Source organism: Hemiscyllium ocellatum, chromosome 19 (assembly GCF_020745735.1).
Source record: "Hemiscyllium ocellatum isolate sHemOce1 chromosome 19, sHemOce1.pat.X.cur, whole genome shotgun sequence".
Classification (NCBI taxonomy): Eukaryota; Metazoa; Chordata; class Chondrichthyes; order Orectolobiformes; family Hemiscylliidae; genus Hemiscyllium; species Hemiscyllium ocellatum.
In genome coordinates this window covers 39,257,856-39,283,055 of record NC_083419.1, presented here as the reverse complement: position 1 = coordinate 39,283,055, position 25,200 = coordinate 39,257,856, and the positions used below count along the sequence as shown (strand labels likewise).

The 25,200-nt window shown below is 36.9% G+C and overlaps 1 protein-coding gene across 1 annotated transcript; it reads left to right on the top strand.

The window, feature by feature from the left end:
* The first annotated feature begins 341 nt into the window (after positions 1 to 341).
* On the top strand, positions 342 to 21,511 carry bcl2l13 (BCL2 like 13). Its single transcript, XM_060839841.1, has 7 exons — positions 342 to 621; positions 1,453 to 1,593; positions 2,289 to 2,393; positions 5,269 to 5,425; positions 8,797 to 8,866; positions 11,805 to 11,939; positions 19,745 to 21,511. The coding sequence occupies exons 2-7, from the start codon at positions 1,488 to 1,490 to the stop codon at positions 20,582 to 20,584; spliced, it is 1,413 nt and encodes a 470-aa protein (XP_060695824.1). The 5' UTR covers positions 342 to 621; positions 1,453 to 1,487; the 3' UTR covers positions 20,585 to 21,511.
* Positions 21,512 to 25,200: the final 3,689 nt, after the last annotated feature.

Below are 25,200 nucleotides of genomic sequence, written 5' to 3'. Positions count from 1 at the left end.
CACCTCACACAGTCCATTGAGTGCTTCTGGGCCCCGCCCCCCGTCTATGCGCAGGCGCGTGGCTGGCTCCTTTCATATGTTGTCAGTTAAATCACTGACCCAATTCAAAAAACCATCACCGCGTGATGACATCCACGGCTCACGGCATGCTGGGAATCCAGGACTACAAACAGATATTTTGCCAATAAAGATTTTAAAAATGCTCGTTTCCCGTCGAAAATATGCTTTACTTGTTTGCGTCGACGACCATTCGCGTTGCAGTGCTTTAAACTTTGCGTATCAACCACGATTTTATTATATTTGACCTTTGACCCCGCGGTCTCCATCAGCTGTGATTTGGGGCCGCTAAGTTGGATTTTTATATTTTCTCTCCTCAGTTGGAGAATCAGCCACATTTTTAATGATAATTTTCGAGGGTAGCATATCGGGGGCGGAGCCCTTCGAGGCCTGGCGGCTTTTTAAAATGTGAATGGTAGTTGTGCCCTTTGACACTTTGCCCCCTTGTGTTGTGGAAGAGGGTGGAGTTTGCTCATCACTTTGCCCCCTAAAGATGGTGCGCGTCTAAATAAGGAACTTGTCCCGTAGTTGCAAAGGCAGTGGCTTGTCTCATTTCGAAGCACGGTAAGCCTGACCGGTTCATATTTTGCAAACAAAATGTTGAAAGGAGAATAAAAGTTATTTCGAGGTTTGATTAGAATAAAAGGCAGGTATTGGTTGAGTTAACTGAGTATTTTGAAAATAGAACAATTTGTGAAATGAGATTCAATGGTATCTTTTTGTTTACAAAATTTGTGCAGTTTTCTTGTATATTTGAAATGGGGATTACTATTGGGGTCTAATAGGTCAGTATTTAAGAATAATACCTTTAACGTGATATTTACGATGCCGCGGTGTATTCATAAGTTTATGTAGTGCAAATGGCATAAGTTCATAACTAATGTGAAGGTTATTACTATAGTACAATTACGTCTGCTTGTAATAGCGCAAGATGGATTGGCACCAGGAATCACGTTGTTAATGACCTCTTTCTGCTGGTGCCAGACTTTGTGCACATGGGCATTTGGTGGGGTCGTTGAACAAAGGACGTATTGACTTTTATTCTGCGGGTTGCTTCCCTTAAAGCAGCATGTTAAATGATTGCGAGTATTTGGACACTGATGATTCGGATTTTCATGTTGAACATGTTTGGGTATACTTAGAACTATACAAAAATGCTTTGAAGCTTTCACTGTAGTTAGTTTTTGCCAGAATATTTAAATCGTTTAAAATGTCTGTTTATTGCCAAGTACAATGAATTTGAGTAATGTGCTTAAGTTAGTGTTAGTTAAACCTTACAACGTCAGTTTTTGAACTGCAGGTTCTGCTCATCTGGTTTTACTCGTTATAAGAAAAACTTCTCTTGTTTTGTAACTCCACCCCTGAACCCTAATCTGCGTATGTATCATCATCTAGTTATATCTTTTGAGCACTATCAAGACAACGTGAAAATGGCTACAGCCATACCCGAAGGATTTCATTATGAGACCAGATATGTTGTCTTGAATTACTTGGGGCTGGTTTCACAAGAAAAGACTCCAGAACAAACAGGGGAAGGTAATTTCAGCAATGTAATATTTAAAAGGGGTATATATTTAAAACATTTGCTTAACATTTTGAGTGGACTAAATTAGTATATCCCTTTTTTAAAGTTGGCTAAATGACATAGTTGCAAGAACAGTAGACTAATATGATATACCCTCTAATATATTTGGCAAGTTTTACTGTATTTTGATGACTGTACACCTTTTAATCAAAGTTTAATTGTTTTGCTTTTGCACTTGAAACTGAATTTACCAGTAAGAGTAATTTTTGATTCTTATTATCTTGATAATCTATTAAAATAAACTTTGGGAAATAAACTTTTTGTAGTCATGCATAACTTGTCATTTCTCTTTTCTGCATGGTTTGTTATGAATTCTGACGACATGTCACAGGCTATCAGTATAAAGTGCAGTGGTTTGGAAATGAAAGTATTTCTAGTCAGGAAATAATTTGTGTTTTTACAAGGTTTAACAATTTAGATGATGAGGGAGAATGCTAAAACAAGTAATTAAATTGGAGGAATCTGCATTTTTTTCATGACTCTTAAATGGCTTTATTAGGTTAGTGAAGAGATGAGCTTTCAATAGGCCAAATTATCTATTCTTTTTCCAATAATAACTTAAATTCAATCTCAGCATAAAACTGTTCTGCAATGACTAACCATCTGCTACGAATTTGCTAAAACAAACTGACTTTTGTTTTTACAGGAACACAATCAACAGAGAGGCCTCCTTTGCAAAGGAATATAGCTGAGAAAATTAAGGCTGAAATTAAAGAAGAACTCCATCTCCTGCATAATGACATCAATAAAGGTTAGTTCAAATCTGCCGAAAGCTGCCAAAAAGGTTTTGCTGTTGATTGAGCTTTACTTCATAAGAACATAAGAAATTGGAGGAGGCTAAATGCAATTTGGCCCTTTTAAGCTTGCTATGCCATTTAACGGGCGGCACGGCGGCACAGTGGTTAGCACTGCTGTCTCACAGCACCAGAGACCCGGGTTCAATTCCCGACTCAGGCGACTGACTGTGTGGAGTTTGCATGTTCTCCCCGTGTCTGCGTGGGTTTCCTCCGGGTGCTCCGGTTTCCTCCCACTGTCCAAAGATGTGCGGGTCAGGTGAATTGGCCATGCTAAATTGCCCGTAGTGTTAGGTAAGGGGTAAATGTAGGGGTATGGGTGGGTTGCGCTTCGGCGGGTCGGTGTGGACTTGTTGGGCCGAAGGGCCTGTTTCCACACTGTAAGTCTAATCTAATCTAAACAAGATCATTGTTGATCTATCCAATGCCTCAATCCTTCCTTGTGCTAGGTTAGCATAGCTGTCAACTCCCTGATATTTCTAAATTCTGTGTATGTCCTCTTTAAATATTTCCATTCCTTCGCATTTCCCCGGGGTGGAGAATTTCAAGCATTCCCTACACTCTTTAGTACATTAGGAGGAACAATGATGCATTGGATTTGAGACATCTTATTCCAGTTTGTAGGAAATGAAATTTGAAGTTTCAAAACAAAACATTAACAAAACATGTGAGGCTAACAATTTGTGATCCATTATCATTGTAAGGATGACTGACTGTTTTGATGTTCTAAAGTACTTTGGTATCCTGTAACACTTTTCTGTTCTACAGTAATAGAACAACGAGTACTTTTATGTGGTTGCTCGTGGATCTAAGGAAAAGCTTGCATCAATTATACTCGTGCTTTATAAAAATAATTATTTTTGCAATAATGGTCTGATTTGGTCCATGGTGTTGAGAAATTTTGAATTGTATTTGTCTTTTGTTTCTTTTAGAGGTAATTTTTTACTAGATTTTTGGAAAGATGCACTGTATCAAATTTGAATTTTTAAATGTTTTTATTGTGAAATTGCATTTTGATATTTTATCAAGTAATTTTTTAAAAATTCTGATTTGATGTGCTGAATTTTAGCTTCCTTGGTCCCAATTCTGAAGCCCTGGTCATGAACCCAGCTATGGCAAAATCCTGGAGTTTTGAGGAAGGGTCAATTAAGAAAAGATGGCCTGATATCTGTTTAGTTAGGATAGTGGCTAGTCTGCAGTGGGAGGACCAATGATTTTGACAACTAGAGCTGCTTGGGTAAAAGTGGGCACCACTTTTCTGGTTAGATTTTTGGGATACTTCAAGCTGAGGGTTCCAGCTGAAGATTGGTATATAGAACAAAATGTCCATAAAGGATGGCCTGCAGCTATCAGCTCTATACTGGGCTGCTTTGCAAAATGTACTGCTGATGTCTCCGAAATTTGTTACTATTTCAGCTATGACGCCAATCAGCATGTGAGCGTTTGGTCAGTGTCTTAAGTCAGACTGTGAAGCTTTTTCTAAGTTAATAGGTTTTAATTGGAAATCTCTTGTTGACACACTTGGAAGCCATTTCCCTGGAGGAAGTGAGAGAGAATGCCTAGAGGCAGGAGTGTTACAGCTGATTGGCAGGCAACCCTATGCTTTAGGTTGAAAATTGAGTCCAGTCTGTTGATAATTGGTAATTAGATGAATATTTTGTTTAAAGTTATTTTCATAGAAAATGAAACTCTTTAAACTCATATGGTTCTTATGTGTTTGGTATATCAATTTCCAATTTTTAAAAAAAAATCATTCATTAAAAGTGGGCATTCGCCAGGCCAGCAGTTATTGCTTGTTCGTAATTGTCCAGAGGACACTTGGTATGGGTCTGTAGTCGCATATAGGCCAGACCAGGTTACGAGGTATATTTCCTTTCCTGAAGGACATTATCAAATCTATCTGTTTCGCTAACAATCCACATCTTTCTCTGTTGCCATTAGGCCAGCTTTTTACTCCAGATTTTTATTAAGCCCAAATTTTGCCATCAAGTAAGACTGGGTTTGAATCCATGATCCCAGAACATTGGCCTGGGATTGTGTTGTTGGTCTAGTGTCATCGCCACTATATCAGCACCTCCTTTTATAATATTGGTACTGATATTACAAAATAGCAATTAACCTTGGTTGAATTTTTTAAATATCCAAATGTTAAAACTAATCTGAAGTATTGTGGTGATCCACATTCTGAATTCCTTCCTGTTTTAGAAGAATTTCCTGCGCTTCAATTTGTAAAATGTGTATTATACCATATGAATTTCTAGAGAAGTTTCTGTGGAGTGGAATGAAATATGCATTTTTCAATTGGATGGAGTACAGCAGTAAAATTGAGGTCCGATCAGTAGGAAAGGAGTACTTGGTGGTTTTTGTTTTCGTATAATTCTGTTTTGCATTTGGTTTTGTGTAACTTGGGGCCACAACTAATTTTATGATGTTAACTTGATGAAATTTCTGGCTAGGGAAATACCAAGTCTGAATTTAACGAAGATTGTACATTTCTATTTGCTTAACTTTAATGTTGGGGACCAATTTGCAGAGCTCAATAGTACAAAATATAGGTAAAGAAATATGGTACTGTAGTAGTTGCTGGGAAAACAGCATTGAGTTGTAGTAAATCCAAAGATAAGTCATTGCACTCAGTGTGAACACTTTCCCTTTTTGCACAGATGCTGTCATTCCTGTTGTTTCTCCAGCACTGTTTTTATGCCCGATCTCCAGAGTCCATAGTACTTTCCTTTTTATTGCACCATATTTATATCAGTTCTTTGAACAGCAATTCTGTTTGGTTAAGTTAATTTTGTTCCTAACCTTGTATTTTATTTTTTTCTTTTTTAGCCTTTAGTAGTACAGGATTTGACTGTCACACATCTCCAGTATTTAGTCCAGCAAATCCAGAAATTTCAATAGAAGACTGCCTGGCTCAGCTTGGAGAAAAAGTATTCCGGGAGTTTGCCGTGCAACTGCAGACAGCCCTACAGAATGTTCTGAGCAAGTGAGCTATGTGGTTGCTGTTTATAACATTTTTGGGCTTTTCATTTAACTGAATAATATTCCTGCCACTGCAGACCGGTACCTATTTCATTTTGATTTCTCAGTGTGGTAGATAAGTAAGCCATCTATTACTGCATAGACCAATGGTGTAAACACTAATTTTGGTGACCTGGCCCTCCTTTGGCAGCCTGCCACAATTTAGTTTGTGTAAAGCTGTATGATATCCTATAACTTGGCTTTCTACTTTTTTTTAATTCACCAACTTCATATCTGTATCAGACTCCTTTTAAGACCCTGAGAACTGGGATTTTGGCTGCTCTCTTAGTGCCTTCCAGGATGTAATAGCAACCATGAGACCATTGATCTTGGTCATGTTGAGTAGGCTTAGTGGAAGGTAGTATCTGGAGGAGGCCTGCTTGATCCTCCTATTCTTTGACAGTAGCATTGTTTGAAACATCAATGTCAAGATGTCAGTCAGCCAAAAAATTGAGATTTATTTTTAATATTTTGAGCCTAGTAATCAAATCAAACAATTTAGCAAGTAGCAAACTGCCCTTAAGAGACTGTGCCACAAAAATTAGATTCCTTGAAGGAAACTTATAGTTCACATTAAAATGATGTTGGTGGACACAATTTACTCCAACCCCTGTGAGTATGCACTGACTGTCCTCTGCCTTCAGTATACCATTAAACACCCTTCCCCTTGGAGCGTTCAGCATGCTGGGATTAGCTAAAAATGGCATCATGGTCCATACAGAAATGGTAGGCTGAAGACTCTGTTCTTTTGTTATACTGTTCTATGTTCACTAACACTCTGGTTTCTTTGAACCAGTTATGGCATAAAATCATCTCCGATTGGTCAGTGCCACTTTGAGCTCTATCTTAATTGGTCTCCACCTTGGTGTTTTGCTGAAATGACATGATTAAGGTTGGAAACAGCAATTGTTTCTTTGTTGCAATTCCATCCCTCCTATCTAATCTTGCAAGCATTTAACTTCGCATGCAGTAAGCCTCCAATATTGGCAAGATTTGAGTGTGTAAAATCAAGCAGGTATTTAAAGTACCTTACCAACTTAAAATCATAAACTAGTAGAGCGCAGAAATAAGCAATTTGGATCAGAATTCACATTAGGTCTTTTTAATATGTAATGCAGTTAGTTCCACCTGCTCTCACCTTGTTCTTGCAATTGTTCTCCTTTAGTGTATTTATCTGATAGCTTTCAAAAAGAGAAAGATGAGTCAAAACTCTTTCCATTACCCACTCATGGTGTACAAAGATTTTTTCATTTACCAGTTATATATCTGTACCATCCATTTCCAATGGCTTCAGGATTGGTACTGCTGCAATGTTTCTCCTTCAGCATTTGAAGGGTGGACTGACCTCATCTGATTCTTAGCTATCCTGTTTCATCCAGTGTTACCTATGATAGCTACACTGTCTTGTCTGCTCTCAAACCTTTTTCTCTGAGGCCCAGAAAGATTGACTTAATTGCTGAGAGGTAACATGTAGATGAAATGTCAGGTTCCATATGTACACTTGCAGAATACATAGGATCTGTGGCTTGGAAACAGGCCGATTGCCGTAACCAGTTCTTGAAAGTGCTTATGCTCCATTTGGATCTCCTCCTCTATTTCTGAATCTTTATTTTAAATTTCTTATCATATGCATCTGGACTCTTCTCCCTCACATGCTTGTCTAGTCTCCCTTTTGAATATATCTACTGTTCATGTCAGCTACTCTGTGGTAGTGAGTTCCATAGTCTTGCCACAGAAGTTTTTTCTGAATTTCTTGTTGGATTTTTTGGTAATTGTCAAATGTTGATAGTCTCTTTCTGCATTTTTCTATAATACTGAATACAGAGAAAATGCCTCCTGTCAAAATCTCTCACATTGTTTTTCTTGGAAGGAAAGAGATCTAGCATGTCAATACTTTATGTATACCCACATAATTGTATGATCACTGTAAACTGTCCCTTCACTCTCTCTATTGCCTTTTTTATTTTATTATATAATTTGGTCACTAGAACTGCACACAGTGCTCTAGAGTGGTGTGAACCACCTTTGACATATCTTTGCTACTTCTAGAATAAAGCCTACTGCTTGGCATGCTTTGTTTCCGTTGCCTTACTAACCTGTTTTGCAACTTTGTATTTGTACTCCTCCCTTTTGTTTCTATTACCTCACCTTGCACCTTTCAGAGTTCTACGTGACCTCCCTATTTATCCTTTCAGAATTTGTTACCTCACATTTATTTCTCATCTACTTAATTTACCAATTATTTGCTCATTCTGCATGAGTCCTGCAGTCCAGTTCTGCTTTCCCTTCAGTACTCTTGCCACCTTGAAAAGATGACAACCCATTGGGCAAGATCCCAGGCTTTTCTGTTTTTTTTTGTTTAAAAGATCCTCTTTAATGAGAATCAAAAAGGATACTGTATTTTCAATCGACCTGTACAGTCATGTTATGACACCTCAGGGGCAGGTGAGATTTGAATGTGGACTTCTGGCTCGGAGGTGGAGATACTATTACTGGGCCACAAGGGGCCCCAAATAATTATTTCCATTTGCCAGTTCTTGAGAGATTCTTTTAAATGCCTTTTCATATTTTTTGAGGTGATATTTATTTTTTCATGTGCAGTTTTTAAAGAATAATGCATCATACCTCTCCCTTGAAGTCTTGCCCAATATGTCCAAACAGTGATTGATTGATACAAATCACCAACACCCCAAGGTTTAGTTCTTTTTGGTGATTTAGTGGCTGTCTGCCAAGGTATCAGTGGAACTTGTAAATTGTCGTATATTAAAATTCCTACTGTTTACCTGTCTTCCATGTTGATTGATTTGACAATGATTTAAATTATCTACCAACACCTTTTTATTTTCATCAAACTTTGTGTATATTAGACACCTTTGAATTATCAAAGTGATCAAATATATAAAATTAATTTTTAAAAATAAATTGCTTCCATCCTGAGGTTTTGAGAAAGAAACAATTTGGCAAGAAGGCAATCTCTAATTGAACAAATTGGATGTTTTTAACTACTGCATTTCTTTAAGCAAATTTTTAAAGCAGAGAACTATCTCCAGCCATCATGCAAAATTGTTTGGAGAGGGATGACGGGGTTTGGTGAAAGAAGAATTTTTAAAAGGCAGAATGAGATTTGGAAGCATTAGTCAGCAGTAAATGCTATTAGAATAGATTTGCACAATCCAATTGCTTGTTGATCAATGTGCTTCATTTGCAATACAAACCTTTTCACTTCAACTTACTCTCCCATCTTCTCCCTTCTATTATAGGTATTTTATTTGAAGTGTTAAGTGATAATTTATATGATGCTCAACCTTGGCATATTCTTTTTCTATAATTTTATAGGCCACTTGAATATGAGGTATACAAAGAGCAAGCAAATCTGGTTGCTACTAATACCAGTGGGTGGAATAAAGTAAGCACAATTTCCTTCTCTTGTACTTTTTCAGAATGAACTAATGATGGAGCAGCGTTTTATTGCTCATGTCAATACATTTTATAGGGAGTTTCAAGTCACAGACTTTTGCAAATTGAAGCACTTGAATGAAGTAGACTAAGGTGGGGTGACATTGTCCAGTCAACTTCTCCCAGTTTCATGGGACGGTAAGCAATATATAAATTGTGCATGTGGGAATAAAGCGCTGGAAATGTTCTTTCCAATTCTGCAGTGATTTTAGAATTTCTCCTGTATTGCTAGCTGCTCTAGTACTCTTGAGCACTCCAAAGTACTCTAATATTCCCAACAATACTAAGTTAGTATGTGTAAGTGAAACATTTAAAATATTACAAAATGGTGTGAGAGATAAAGCTACTGTGAATCTTTCCTGGTCTGTCTGTAAACTGAGAGTTTCTTGACAGTGGAAATGTTGATTTCTAAAAGTAAAACGGACAATCAAATACTGGTATGCATAGTTTCTGTAACTGTGTAAATAACTGATATAGGTTTGTAGTCTTTTGCTATTTGGAATATTGGATTCAAAAATGAAAGAAAAAGATTTTTAGTTTTCAGTTCTATGAAGGTAACTTTTTTTTTAAACAAAGGTCAAAAAGGTATTTTGAGCAGTGGATTAAAGACCACATTTCCAAAAAAGCAATGGCTTGAGCAGCTGCTAAGCTGCTAATTGCTAAATGTTTACAAAGTTAAACTTGTTTGACATTCAGAAAAGTTGATTGTCAGGTGTCAGTGGTGTTTGAATACTGTTCTTCTGAGTTTGTAGAAATCTCCCAACTGAGAGTTAAGTTTGTTGGAGCCTTCGGCTGATTTAATGGCCTAATAAGAAGGGCTGGCAAAGAAGTAGTTAAGATAGGAGCTTCGCTGAGACTGTAACTAACTGTGTTTGGTTTGTTTGTTTTTGTTTTTAAAAAGTGGGAAAAGGGTCGAACCTGCTTTGATTTTAGAAAGCTTTCACATTGTCCTTTTTTTACATATGGTAATATTTTACTTCCGTTTGAAAAAAAAACATTGGTAGTCTACACGTTCAGTGATTGACTGACTGTAATGGTAATGACACTACAAAATTAAAACTTTTTGATTTATCAAGCTGGATCTGACTTGATCAGTATTACCACCAGCTGCAATTATAAACTTGCTACCTTTTGGGTTTTACTCAGCAGACATCGAAATAACTGAGAAATGAGTATGATGCAAGTAATGAAATCGCACCTTGTAACTAGTTGGAGATTGGACTGACTTTTCTTTGTCATGCTATAATGTGGACTAGTTGCATAAATTGATTGAAACCATACCAAAAGTTTGATGCAGGAAATTAATGCTGGAGGCTTGCATATTACATTTCCTTTTGGTGGGGGGGGGGGGGGGGGTTGGAACAATTTTGGTGACTTTGATCTCTTCTATTCTCCAAATACATTGTGACTTGTTCCATCTGAGCTTTAGTCTTCTAAAGCACGCAAACAGTCTGAAGAAAAGAAAATGCATTGCTCGATCTCACTTAATGATATTATACTTTGGTTGACTCTTAAAGTTGGAGGTGAATCTTCAAGATTAAAGAACTGGGAATTTTATTTATTGTCTGCTGCTCCCTCAGTGTGATTGAAGGCAAGGGGATCCAGTAGGCAGGAATAAAAGGGGCTAGTTTTTGCAATTCGTCCAACATGTTCAGATTCTTTCAGCTTGTCCTGATAGTCAGTCAGGGTTGCACGATGGATGAACCAACTGCTCTATAGGAAGCCACTCAAAGAAAAAGTAAGGAGGCTGTATAGAGAAGGAGAATGACGCCCTTCTTTGTAGCAAACATCATGAGTCCGACAGCCACACGTCCGGTTTGGTAACATCTCTGGGCTGGTGAGGAATTTGGGAGAAGGAGGATTTAATCCGTGTAGCCCATAGAGGCACTAACAACACAAGCAGGACAAAGGAGGTTCTGCATAGTTCGTGAGAGTTAGGGGCCAGATTTGCACACAACCTCAGGTAATTAATCTATGCATTATTACATAAGCCTTGTTTAAATTGTCATAATGCAAATTAGATAAGAGATGAAAGCATAGCTCAAATACTGGCGAGGGAAAACCATGGAAATAAAAGTATGAATCTAAAAGTCAACTAACAGATTTATACAGCCCATTGAGACCACATCTGGATTGCTGTGCCCAGTATTTAGTCATTATTTAAGGAAGGATACAAATGCATTGGAGGCAACTCAAATAAGGTTTATGAGGTGAATACCTGGAATGGCAGGTTTTCTTATGAGGAAAGTTTAGACAGGCTAAACTTGTATCTGTTGGAATTTAAAGTACGAGGCAACTTTTTTGAAATATATAAAATCCAGAATGGCCTTGACAGGTTGAATGTAGAAAGGCTATTTCCTCTTATGGAAGGAAGTAGAATTAGGGATACCTCTTTTTTTTTAAAATTGAAGAAAGCCCATTTAAAACCAAGAGGAGACAAAGAAAATTGTCTTTAGAACATTGTCTTCCTGAAAAAGCGTTGGAAGCAGAGCTCTCCAATATTTTAAGAGGATGTGGATGGTATGGAGGTAGGTAGGAATTTGAGATTAATCCGATCTGACATGATCCTATTTATTAGCAGAAGAGGTTGGAGGGGCCGAATGGCTCTTACTCCTGATCTGCATGTGCAGGTAAACTGCATAACAAGTGATTACACTTAAGGGATGAGGAGGGAAGTGGAGGGAAGTAATTAATTTAATTGTAGTATGTTGTGAACAATGTTAAGACACAGTTACCAGCATTGTCTGTCTTGTACTTGATTACCAATTGTTGTTTTGCATGTTAAGAATATGTTTTTCTCCTTCTCTAAGTGGGATGTTATGTGAACTATGCTTTATAGTTTATCCCTGCTGTGAATAATAATCTTTTTTTAATTACTTACTTTGTAGGTTCTGATCTCTTTAGTGTTGTTGCAGCAGCTGCTAGCCAGTCACCACCAGCAGCCACTAAGGGAACTAGTGGAACTTGGAGTGAAGTACATTGAGGAGACTGATGCTGATTTTATCATTCAGCAAGGAGGATGGGTAGGTTTGTACTTTTTAAAAAAAAAATTGAAGAACAGCTCTTTTTTTTCATTACCAAATAGGACTAGTCAAGTGCCAAATGTTGCACAGTCCTTTTGACAGCACCAACTTGCAATGAGTATTTTTAAGATCACTTTCAGTACCACCATAAGGACAATACTTGTTGACTTGTTCTACTATATATCAAAACTTGCAAGATAACCCTGTAACTATGCCACCATTGATATGCCCTTCTCCCAAACCTGACATTTTGAAGCTTTATAAGAATTGTGAAATTCTTGGATGTGAAATTGTTCTTCTTATTCTGTACCAAGATTCAAGCTCTCAATTCTTTGAAATTGGATTTAGTCTGGCATGGATTCAAACCCCCAAGTAAAGAATAAGAATATAATTACTGCGACATTTGAATCTTTCTTTAACCAGAAAAAACTGGAGGGATTTCAAAATTAATGCAATTTTACAATTCTATTAAAATAAAAGTATATTAAAGGGTTGGCCCTTGACAAAGGAAACTGAATAGTATTGCAAATAACAAAGACGCTGTTTGTCCATGTTTGCTGTAGAAGAGGTTGGTGATGTATCTGACGTGACAGAAAATTAGTCATCGAGATATAAAGCATGGAAACAGACCCTTTGGTCCATTTTGTCCATGCCAGCCAGACATACTAAAATAATCTAATCCCATTTGCCAGCAGTTGGCCCATGTCCCCCTCAACCTTTACCTATTCATGTTCCCATCCAGAAGTTGCAATTGTACCAGCCTCCACCAATTCCTTTGGCAGCTCATTCCATACACTTACCACCCTCTGTGAGAAAGTTGCCCTGCAGGTCCCTTTTTTTATATCTTTGCCCTCTCTCTCGAAATGAATGCTTTCTAGTTTTGGACTTCCCCCATCCCAGTGAAAATATCTTGTCTATTTACCCTATCCATGCCCCTCTGATTTTATAAACCTCCATAAGTCACCCCTCTGACGCTGCACAGGAAACCACCCCAGCTTTTTCAGCCTCTCCTATAGCTCAAACCTCCAACCTTGGTAACATGCTTGTAAATCTTTTCTGAACCCTTTCAAGTTTCACAATATCCTTCCTTTAGCAGGGAGACCAGAATTGTGCACAATATTCCAAAAATGGTGTAACCAATATCCCGTAAAGCCGTAACATGACCTCCCAACTCCTACACTCTATGTTCTGACCAATAAGGAATGAAGCTGAAAATGTGTTGCTGGAAAAGTGCAGCAGGTCAGGCAGCATCCAAGGAACAGGAAATTTGACGTTTCGGGCATAAGCCCTTCATCAGGAATGAAGGGCTTGTGCCCGAAACGTCGAATTTCCTGTTCCTTGGATGCTGCCTGACCTGCTGCACTTTTCCAGCAACACATTTTCAGCTCTGATCTCCAGCATCTGCAGACCTCACTTTCTCCAATAAGGAATGAAGAATTGTAACTCGTTGAAATTTAAAATAAGCTGGAAAAGTATAATAGAAAAAATTTAATGACATTGAAGGTTGACATCCCCAGGAACTGAAAGCTTTCATTTTATGTTTTAAAAGAAGTGGATGAGAACATTGGCAATGTTCTAACTGTAGACCTCCAAAGTGATTTTGATTTAACCACTTTCCCTTGTTGTAAATGTAACTCATTCTCTACAATTTCGCAAGCACAGATTTGAGGGAAAATCAGGAATTTCATAGGCCATTTATGATTTTTAATCTGTAATTGGAGAGAAATTAAACAAACTTTAGCTGATTAGAGAGGCGATGTACCTTTTTGAGAAGAGCAGCCATGCGTAACAAATCTAACTTGATCTTTTTCAAGTAACTATTGTAGACAAAGCAATGTATATGGATTTCCAGATTATATTTGAGAGGATTCCATTTAAGTGTCTGTTAGCTAAAGGTGAGTCATGGAATTAAGAGTAAAAATAGGTTTAGTGGGTATCTAGTATGAAAATGCAAGCAAGTTACTACTGATCTCCTTTTGGAGCTACTAGTGGAGATCTTTTCCAGACAAAGCAATATCTATTAAATTGGTTGGTCAATGACTGAAAAATAATTTTGTACTTTCCTATAGATGCTGCCTCACCTGCTGAATATTTCCACCGTTTCTTTTGCTGTTTGTCCCTTAAATAACTTCTTGAAGGTGTTGCATGGAAGTAGCATGGAATGACACTTTTAAAGGTCAAAAAAAAGCACAAAGCTGTCAATTGTTTGGGTAGATGAGATCCATATGCTGCTTTCAGTCCACAATGTCAACAAATTTTCAATTAGTTTTATTGTTGGTTTAAAATGCACAGCATGCTCCTTAAGAGCTAAAGTTATCTTGTGTGGACTTTAGCTAATGTTTGATCTGACCTTGATGAATGTTACTGTATGTCTAAATTACATGTGAGGATTCACTTTGTTAAATTGATATTTGAATCAAAGTTATGTTAGTCTCTAGCCAGTAATATCTTCAGTTTATTTAATTAGTACAGTATGAAATTTGCATTTTGCCAAGCAGTTTTATCCCTTAACAGAGCTAGAAAAAACTTGCATACGCAGCTTCACACTTGCTGTAATATTCAACAGCGTGCCTAGACATAGTCACTTCCTAGTGCCAGTTTGAATGTTTATTATTTAATTGGCTTTGTTGCATTGCTACAGCTTCTAGGCAGATCTTGTCAGGTCTGGTAACATGCCTGTCAGATCTAGCAACACCCAGTCTTGTTGTTTGACAGTTGTGGAAATTAGGACGTGCACAGTGTTTCTTGTTTCTGTTCATAAAACAACTGGCTGCACTCTTTTTCTCTCTCATGGTCCACAAATCCTAGGTCAGGAGAAGGTGATCATAACATTTTTGAACGTGAGTTTATATAACTTCACTCAATGCAGAGAGTTTACTAAGTTGAATAACAAAAGTTTTTAGCTTGGTTATTAATCTTTCTAAAGCAAAGGTTTTATAACCTCTTTTTGCCAGGTGAAGTTGAAAATGTATCCCAATTTGTTTTTGTAAAGCTATGATGGTTGGATCTAAATCTGAATTGCAAGGATCTGATTGATGATGTTTTCTACAACAAGTTGTTGAGCCTTCTTTGAAATGCTAGAGACTTTGTGACAGTCAGTTTTAATGACTTTAACTGAGCTATTGCGATAATATCTTAAAGATAATTAATCCAAAACTTGCCATCTAAATTTAGTGTACTTCTGATTTTGAAGTGCATCGATCATCTTGTTTTGATCAACTGCTAGGAAAGGGTGGCAGTGCTTCATACCTCTCCCTGTTTCCCTTCTGTACAATGTTATAATACAATAAAATATGAATCTTTTAAGAAGCTATTAAATAATTTTAAACTGCATAAGTCCTTAAAGTTTTAAAACTTCAGATGGAAAATAAAGGGGTGGGACACTGCTTTGTTGTTCAAGTTTTACAATTAAATCTCCTTGCTATGAAGTCGGTCTTCAGATGAGCAGTCCTACTCTATAACCTTTTGGTGTACTCCAAGGTTATGGCATTTCATAGTTAAGGAGAGAAAATCAAAGGGTGGATTTCCATCTTGGTAGCCCCTGCTGCTCACTGAAACATTTTTAATAGTCTCAGAATAATGTCAGGCAATCCAGTTTGGGGGACAAAATGTTTTTAAAAATACACATCTATATTTAAAAAGAAAGGACTTCGATGTTTGATATGGTACTCAGAAACTTTAATATCCTAGGAAACTGACACAATCGGGTATTGAACTGTTAGGCCTGTTGAATTTCACACATTAAAGTCAATTGAGGATGCTATTGGACTACATTAGGATTCCTGCCTGATGAGTTGGATTAAAATTACGTTGAGGATTAAATCAAAATATTTTCATTTCAACATTTGAGATTATTAAATAGTAATCAGGTGTTTTGTGATGCCTTTTATAAAGAAACAATTTGGCCATTCTAGTCAATTGATATTACTACAGCTCAAAGTGGCAGCTATCTTCCTGATATTGATTTTTACTAATGTTTGCAGGTGTTATCTAAAGATATAGGTTACTTTCCTTATTCAATTTTTTTTTGTTTTGTAAGTCTCTTTAAGATGACGTTGAATCTGAGTTAACCTCAGGGTTCTGAGGAAAGGTCACTTGACCTGAAACATTAACCCTGCTTTCTCTTCACAGTTGCTGCCAGATCACCTAAGCTTTTTCAGCAATTTCTATTTTTGTTTCTGATTTCCAGCATCCACAGTTCTTTTGGCTTTTATTTAGACATTAAATCCCACTGGGAAAGATTAACTCTGTCTCTGTCTCTGTCTCTGTCTTTCTGGAACCCATTTTTAACCAAACCCAGGGTATATTTTAACTGACTTTTTTTTTTGTCCTTACTTTAGTTTGCTTAGTGCATTGCATCCCTTCTCAGCATTCCAAGGTATTTTAAAGGAGAAAGGTTAACTGTTGGTTTTGTAATATTTTCTACCTTAATTTCCATTTTTTTCCTCCAATAATAAGTTGGTGGATGTGGCCTGTGGAGGATTGAGCGCATCAATCAAAATTCTTGCCCTCCATTGCACAAGTGATACTCTATTCATTCTTTATTTATCTCCTTCATCAAAGACTGAGGTATCTAACTGAAGAAATCACTTTTCCAGGGCAGATCACTTTCTTCAAGTAGTAATCAAGAGCCTCCTAACAATGAAAATTATGTTACACTTGGGAGAAAGAAAACACTATGAATGTCAATGAGAAAGAAAGCAAACCATTATTTCTCAAGTCACTTTTTAATATCGCATTTTGGCACTTTGAAAATTAATGCAACCCCAGATGCCAACAAAAACAAAACAGCAATAAATCAGTAGAGTAACATTCAGTACACTTATTAAAGTTTGCATACTATAGATCAATACATATAGAAAAACCTGCTTTTAAAATATTTTGTACTTGATGTACTCACCAATCATTATTTGATCTTGAGGTGGCTTGTTTTGATTCCTGGCATTGCTGAATGACCTGGGCTACACAGTTGGACTCTGCATGAGAGGCATCACCACTGATATTTGGGCCAAAATTTAAGAAATGTGGGGTGCTTCTGACCAGTAAAGAGCGTTATATACTACAGTCACTGACCACTGAGGTTTCAGAAATACTCTCCATATTTCTAGTGACTGGTAACTCAATGAAGTGGCCACATGCACAAGTCCATCACCTAGAAAGAGAAAATGAGAAATGCAGGGCAAGGGCAGGGCCTGAAGTTTCTTTGGCAGCATTCTGCAGCCTCTGAGAGGAATACTTAGATCAGTAACTGGCATTTATGTTCTTTGCCTGTTCTAAAATCTGATCCAAACCATGAACTTACCAGTGATGCCTCAGGTGCTGAGCAACCTATTTATGCCCAGTGCTACAGAATCCGCTCTAATATTAGCCATTTCAAGACACTTTACGTATGCTACGGGTGTTTCTGGGCTCAAGATCATGAACTGGTACAACTCTGGGATAATCGACTGATTACCATATTTTGTTTAAACAAAATAATGCAAAAAGAGATGTTGTATTTGAACATTAATATTCAATATATAGTATTTGCATTAACTGTTTTATTGCTGTTTTTGGTGCCAAGACATTGCGTCAATTGAAGTGTTAAAGTAGTCATTGCAAAAAATACTTTGGGAAGTGTTTTCAAAATGTATCCTGCTATCTTACTAGTAATGGTTTTTAATTGTACAAAATAATATACAGCTGTGAAGACCTATTTTGAATAGTATTGTTGCGTGTAATTTTGTTGTATCTGGTCTAGTCTGTACATTTGCTGTAATTATCCTCTGACCAAATCTGCATTTCACACCATAGAATCAAATGCAAAGAATAATCCTATTAGCGAAATTGCAGTTCAGTCACCCATGAATCTGTCCTGTCATATTATAATGGAAATGTTTTACCTGAGATTGCATGTTTCTGCACTACTATACAGGTTTTATCTAGCTTCAGTGATACATTTAATTAGTCCTTGTAAAATAAAATTGATTTTTCATATTTCCAGTTTGCATAGTAGTGATGTCATAATAAATTATTTATCGCTGTTTTAACCTCATTTATAGGGACCGTGCAGAGTTTCAATTCTGTTGGCTTGGGTAGAGTGGGAGAAGAAAAGTTAATGTATATAAAGCTGAAAATGAATATTTTATTACAATTAATTTTAATAAATTGCCTCGGTTTTCCTTTAGAGGATAATCATCCTATTAAATAAAGGATTTATTGTACTTTGTGTATGAGCAGAGTGGCTATGCTCTCTGGGCCTGCTGATTGCAAGAACCAGATGGATTTAAAGCTGTATTGAGAGGTTATTTGACCCATCTTTTTCTGCAGATTTTTGTAGCGCATTCCTGATTGATCCTTGTTCTATTCCCTATGGATCTTATAATTCTTAACCAAATTTCCCTTGGCCTCAACAAGTGATTAAGCATTCAATGCTCCAAAATATCTGAATATTCTGAATAAGGTTGACATGCAAAGTATTGTGGGAACTAGAAATAATAAATAAAAATTCCTGGAAATGCTCAGCAGACTTGACTGTTTGTCTCCCAACATACACAAAGTTAAAGCTTGAGATCTGTGACCTTTTGACCTGATGCTACCTGACTTGCTGTTTTGTAAATGTTGGTAGAGCACAAGTGTATGTCCCATTGTATACTTTGTGTACCCCCTAAATATTCTTCTATTAAACTGAGAAACTTAACTGAGGAAACCATGCCTGCAATGCTATCCATAAGTTGTACATTGTACCAAACTATTTTATCCTCTGTAGGATAGTAAATAAAATATTTAAAATCCTTTTCTAAAACTGAAAATTACCTACTTATCGAATGTTGAATTAAAACTTCTTGTCTTTTCCATGCCAATTTTTTTCAGTATATTTAAACCCATAAGTTTATCCAATGAATAGCCACACCTCTCAAATCAGGAAGGTCCAAATGAAGACTTTTAGTTCTTTTGAATAAGTTGCGGTTTTTGGCTGGTGGCAGTTAAGTTACACTTTGTCTTTGGCCCTAATAAAGGAGAGTAAATTAACTAGTATTTCAATTGAATGATATGATACCTAAAGAAAACATTAACCCCCAGAAAAGAATCATGGCTATTAAATTAATTGACACTGATTTAAATTGCATAATGATCACTTGAAACTAATTATAATAATTGCAGAGACTCTCAGTTTCTGCCTTTCCAATGTTGGTATGATAACATAATGAGCAGCATCGTTCAACATACAATAAAAATAAATTCATGGTCTCAGCACACCTTGCTTCCACTTCCAGCAATTCTGGTGTTCCTTTTGCAACAATTTATGTTGCAGAAATAATTTCACAAACAGGTGGCTCTAAATCTAATGTTCTAATCTGATTTGACATTGTTGTGAAGTAAATTTTCATTAGCCTAATATAAAATACAACCTTTCTATATACTTTGAGTCTGTTTATACTAAAGCAACAGTATAATCTGAGACATGTAATTTTTGAACATCACCTTAATGGAGTTTTCTCCAAATGGAGATTTGGATTCCAGTGTAAGTCACTTTTTTTTTCCCAGGTTACAGTTATCTTTCCATAGCTTTAATGTCTTTTTACTTTTGGTAAGTCTGAATTGATTTGGATTCAAACAAAGAACAAAAGTTTTGCACCAATTTTTTCCAGTAAGACTTATCCTTTTATACCCTTTTTAACAATGAATTTTGTCTATAGATGTCCATCCTTCATAGAGGAGGGTGTTATCTTGGTACATAATGCAATTTTGCAAAGAGATGATTAATCATTGCAAAAACAAAGTATTTAATACATTAGATTTCAATCTATATTTGTTATTCTTAGGGAACTGTTTTTAGTCTGGATTCTGAAGAGGAAGAACAAGGAGAAACTGTAGATGACAGCAACGATATTTACATCTTAACAAGTGACAACTCTGGTCAAGTAAGTCCTCCTGAACCACTAACTGCCACCAGTTCTTGGCAGGCAGCTGGCTTGCCAGCTTCACTATCTACTAGCCAAAGCTGGCATACTGAAAGCATGCCAGTTTCTCTTGGAACAGAGTCTTGGCAACAATTGTCCATAGACCCAGAGGACATGAAAAGCTTGGACAGTAATGGTGGTGGTGAAGAGAGAAGTGAAAACAACTCTTCTAATTCGGATATTGTCCATGTAGAAAAAGAGGAGCTTCCTGAAGCTGTTGAAAGCCAGGAGATTGAATTAAAAACTCCAAGGTTTGCAGCAGAAATTAAATCAGCACCCCTACTTTCGCAACAGACTGCACATATGGAGGTAAAGCCTTCTGCTGAAATAGGGAAAGCTGATACTTTTTCAGAAGTTGCTATTGGACTTATTACTGATGTAGAGGAAAAACCTGTAACACCAGCAGAAGAAATGGCTGTTGAATCCAGCAAACCACATCAGTCAACTTCGCTGCAAGAAATAAGAAAGCAATTGGAAGAGATTAAAAAAGGAGTCTGGGAAGATGAAACAAAAACCAAACCAGAAGAGGATGTTGGAAAAGGTGAAAAGGTTGAAATAATGCCTTTGGCTAAATCAGAGGAAGCTGAAGAAATTGTTCCTGCAAAATCAAATGCATCTGTTTTGATTTATGGTGGAGCTGCTGCATTTGCAATGCTAGCTGTGGCTGTAGGGGTGGTGCTAGCCTGGAGAAGAAGATTTTAATCATGAACAAATCATCAGTGTTTGGGAAGGCTTTTGGTTCTACAATTGATTTATTATGACTAATTAAGCCTATTTATTCAGTTGCATTGCAGAAAATGTGATCAATGAGGAAAATCATGGTTAATAGGGATAGATAACACATGCATGAATGCTGGGCAATACTAATATATTGAGGAAATAAACTTATAATGGAAAGGAAACTGTGGAGTATGGAAGCTGTTCTTTCTGTATGCAGTGCAATCTTTGCTGATTTAAATTTCTAAATAGCACTGAAGTGTTAAATCATTGAAGAGGAAAGAAGCCCTTTTGAAACTGGAGCATTGGTAGAGGAAAAACAACTGTAAAGTTCCGTTGTGGGGAACTAAGTATTCAGGTCTTGGTTAGCTGAGACCTTTTTTTTATATAATCTGAATTAATTCATTCTTTGTCATTTTGGTCCTTTTTAGCTGCTAGTAACATTACTTTCTATTCTTAATGTTAGCCTTGAGAGCTGTGACATTAGTTTGAATTCATTCAGATCTACTTCTGCTTGTATATTTTACTTTGCCTTCTTCTCTACTTGTATTTGGTTTGATTTATTTTCATAGATAATGAAACACTTCTGATTATTAATGAGAACTTCATTTGGTCATGTTTTTGTGCATAACGTTAAAAGTAAAATTTAATGTAGGTATTTTTTCACTGCTGTTACTAATGCCAAGATGATGGATGTGGTGTTCTATGACTTCACAAGGTAGTTAACTTGTGCTTAGTTGGAAGTCTGTATGTAACCTCATTCTTACTGTTGTTAAGATGACACATGCTCCCCAGTGAAACAGAAGTTGATTTTCAAAACAGCTCAGTGGCTTTTTTAAGTGCCAGCTTTGCAATTTGTACTGAATTTCAAAAATGAGTCATAATAAAATATGGACTATTGTGAGTGTAAAATTATTTCTGCAAAACTGCTGTACAAAATTAAATTATTCTACCTTTTTTGAGTATTCTGATTTGAAATAATTAAAACTGCTGCAGTTTTTAAACTCTTCATTCTCTCTAAAGAAACCAGCAACTTGTATAATAGCCTCATCATATAATTCAAATTAAATTGTTTGCTTTTATTTTATATTAAATGTATGGTCCACTGCATTGTAAATACCTCAAATTTGTGGCTACTTTTGGATAAACTATTCCCAGTGTGCTCTACTTCACTTTGTAGTGAGGATGAAATTCTTGTCTGAAGCTAAATTTCACCTTCTGCACCAGTGCATAATCATCTACCATCTCCGCTGCTCTTCTCACTACTTGAACTTTCTCTTCATCCACAGGAATTCTTATCTCTGGAAGTGAGTTTTTTTTTAACTCCTCCAGCAGAATAATCTCTCTTCAAGCCTCATATGTCTTAACCCTGCACCAATTTTTATCAAATTTACTACTGTTTTTAATTATTTCAAACTCTGTCTGACCTGGTTCCTTCTTTGTCTCTGTCTCTGCCTCTATGCTTCTGGTACCAAATCATTGGCACTCAAAATAGCCTTTTTGAGATATCTGCATAATCTTTTCACCCCTCATCTGACAGTGCTGTAAATACCTCACTAGCCCTGCCTACCAGCTTAGTCTGAATCAGCGTTATCCACAAGTTCTGTCTAGACAATTTTTCAAATGAAATGAAGAATGCCACATTTTGATAAGATGTCAAAGCCATGTTCAAACATTTTGTATATGTTACTACCTCGTCTCTTCATCTCCATCCTGTCTAAAGTTCAAATTCTTCTCTCTATACCCCCACTCTTCTCTTTCTCCTTTCTTTCCCCCCCCCCCTTTCTCCTTTCTCTCACCTCATCAATTCAAATCTGTCCAAATTCCTGACCAGATTTGCGTAAGCCTCTCCAAATCTCAGACCCAAGCCCCCAAACTGTTATAACACTGAGGTGAACCACTCTGTTAATTAGACTAAATACCCAGAAAAGCTCACCTCACCTTGTAATCTGTTAAAATGAGTGACTGAGAACTCCCAAATTTCACTTTAAAGACAATAAAATTAATTTTTTAAACTTACACTTTCTCAAATGTTCACTTTTATCACCTTAAAACCTGTAATACTGAATTGTAGAACCCATTTACTGCAGCAGAAAATAGACCAGCAGCAAGGCTCAAACTGCAGACGGTCAGGACATCTGGGCTTACCAAGTGATAACAGAATGCTGTCAGGCAACTAAGAACATTTGCCTGAGTATCGGTGAATCGGTGTGAACAGGACACCAAATGATGACATTCAGACATTCCCTTGTGAAATTAATGCCAGTGTTTGATTCTGACCCTGAAACAAAACTTTGTACTATCAACAGCTTTGCAATTAACAGTCAGATGCTGTTAATTATAATGGAGTCTTATTACCCCTTGCAAGCAGGGCAGACAGAGGGGAAAAAAAACTGCTATTACAAAACCTGGAGAGTTCAAAAGGACACTACAGAGAGGCCATTTTAGGGCGGAGGCTATTGGAGCCTGTAGAAAATTAACTGTTGGTGCTTATCTTCTATAGATTGAATTTAATTGCATTTTGGGACTTTAGTAATGGCTATGCAATATCACAGTTATTAAATACAAACTCTGTAAAAGCTTCCCTAATATTACCTTTTACTTGCTGTTCTTACAGACCACTTGACAGACTGCCCCACTATCAATTCTAACTAATCAAATCTGGTGTCTTATTTGAATTTGAATCACAACCCTGAAAAGAAAGCATCATTAATTCAAAACTAGTGAGTCCGTTTTAATGCACCTTATGGTAACATCTCAGCCTCAGGTACAGAATGATTCAATGCTTAAAAAGCAGGAGTCTGCTCCGAGCTTAGAAATTATTCTAAGTCTAAGACTGAAGAGATTCTAGCATATTTTATGGTCAAAAGTTTGCCCTCCTTGCTAAGAAGCCATTTTGTAAAATAATTGTATCAGACATGTGAGTTGTGCAAGGTTACCTTATGAACATCCCAATTAGCTTAGGCTGGCTCCTCTATGATAGGAGTTTATCTCACTAGCAGGTGCCTAACTCTGCTGAGTATGTTTTTCCCATCTGATGAATGGCTCAGGAGTGATTAGTCAAGTGTACACAGACATGTCAATTAACTTTTCTTAACAAATTATTGTCTTTCACTGTTAACTGTCTAATTAAGAACATGCAATTTTAAAAAAAACTTTTGTACAAAGGTAGCTACTTTGTATCAGTACATCGAAGTAGCCCATTGGGGCACTTGAAGAGCTGGTACCCTAGGCTCATAGGCTATTAGAACCTAGTTAGTTTAGCTTAACGGTATCAGTGTTATGTTGTAGCAGTGATGCTATTGGTAAATAAAGGGGATGACTAAAATTAAACTAATCTGTCTAAGAAGTTTTTTTTATTCCAGACTTCCAAAGAGTATGATCTCTGGGATGAACCTAGAGAGAGGCTTACAGGTCTGAGTCCTGGGCTGTTTCAAATCTCTCCTTTTTAACACATTTAAGCAAATATTCACACCTATAAGCCCCCACCGTCCTTTCTCTTAACTGGCAGGAAGGACTGGTAGATAGTAAGCAATCTTCTTTCCCATCTTCCTCTCTGATCCTATCACCTTCATCCCACTCCCCTCTACCTGTGCGTTATAGGTAATGTTACTGCTGCAATTATAATTGCTGATACAAAGTAAATGAACTCACACCAGTGTGTAATTGTTTCAGCCAAGAGCTGAGTCAACAAGAATGAAAACTATGTGGAGGAAATGCATAATTGTTTTTTTGTGTATTAGCTAAGAATGTATGTAAGAAAGAAACAGGACTGCAAAACAATGATAGAAATACAGGCGACTAGATAAGATGCTGTGAGGGGCAGCACAGATGGAGGGAGTAGATAATGGTAAGCAAAGAATGTGCCTAACAATGATCTACAGCAGGATGAGGTCAAATGGTTTGTGAGGCCAGAAATAAGCATTTTGTCACAGGCAAGGCTGGATAAGACCAGAGATAAACAGGAGTAATGGGTACTGGTCTTAGCGAAATGGAGGATGTAAACAGGGGAGAAGCAATGATCTAAAAAAAATAGAAACCAAATTATATAAATATCAAGTATTCGTTGAATTTGGTGTGTTTTGTCCCTGCCTTGTGGACATCACACCCACTTGCAAGTGTGAAATAAATGACACTACTGATACAGATCTTGTCTCGGACTGAAATTATTGACGTGAGTGAGCTCTGTCTCTCACATACCTATTGTACTCTATGCTACCTTTTTCTCCCCCCCCGCCCCCAATTTATCTCTCCACCCAGGAGTATCCCTGCTTTCGGTCCTGATGAAGAGCTTTTGCCCGAAACGTCAATTTTGTTTCTGCTCCTCGGATGCTGCCTGACCTGCTGTGCTTTTCCAGCACTATTCCAATCTAATTTTCAAAATGTTTGCATTCTTATACCTGATGTTGGATTGTCTGATTTATTGAAATTCAATTAGGTTTTATTCTGTGGCTTAATTTAAACTGGTTAAATTTGAATTGTTGTCAAAACCGCATCAAAATTCAGGTATCCCTTTCACAACCAACTGTTACATATTTTCAATTTTCCAGTACACTCTACCATCTAGTCATGTACGCTCTCAGTTCAGAACAGTATTCTCT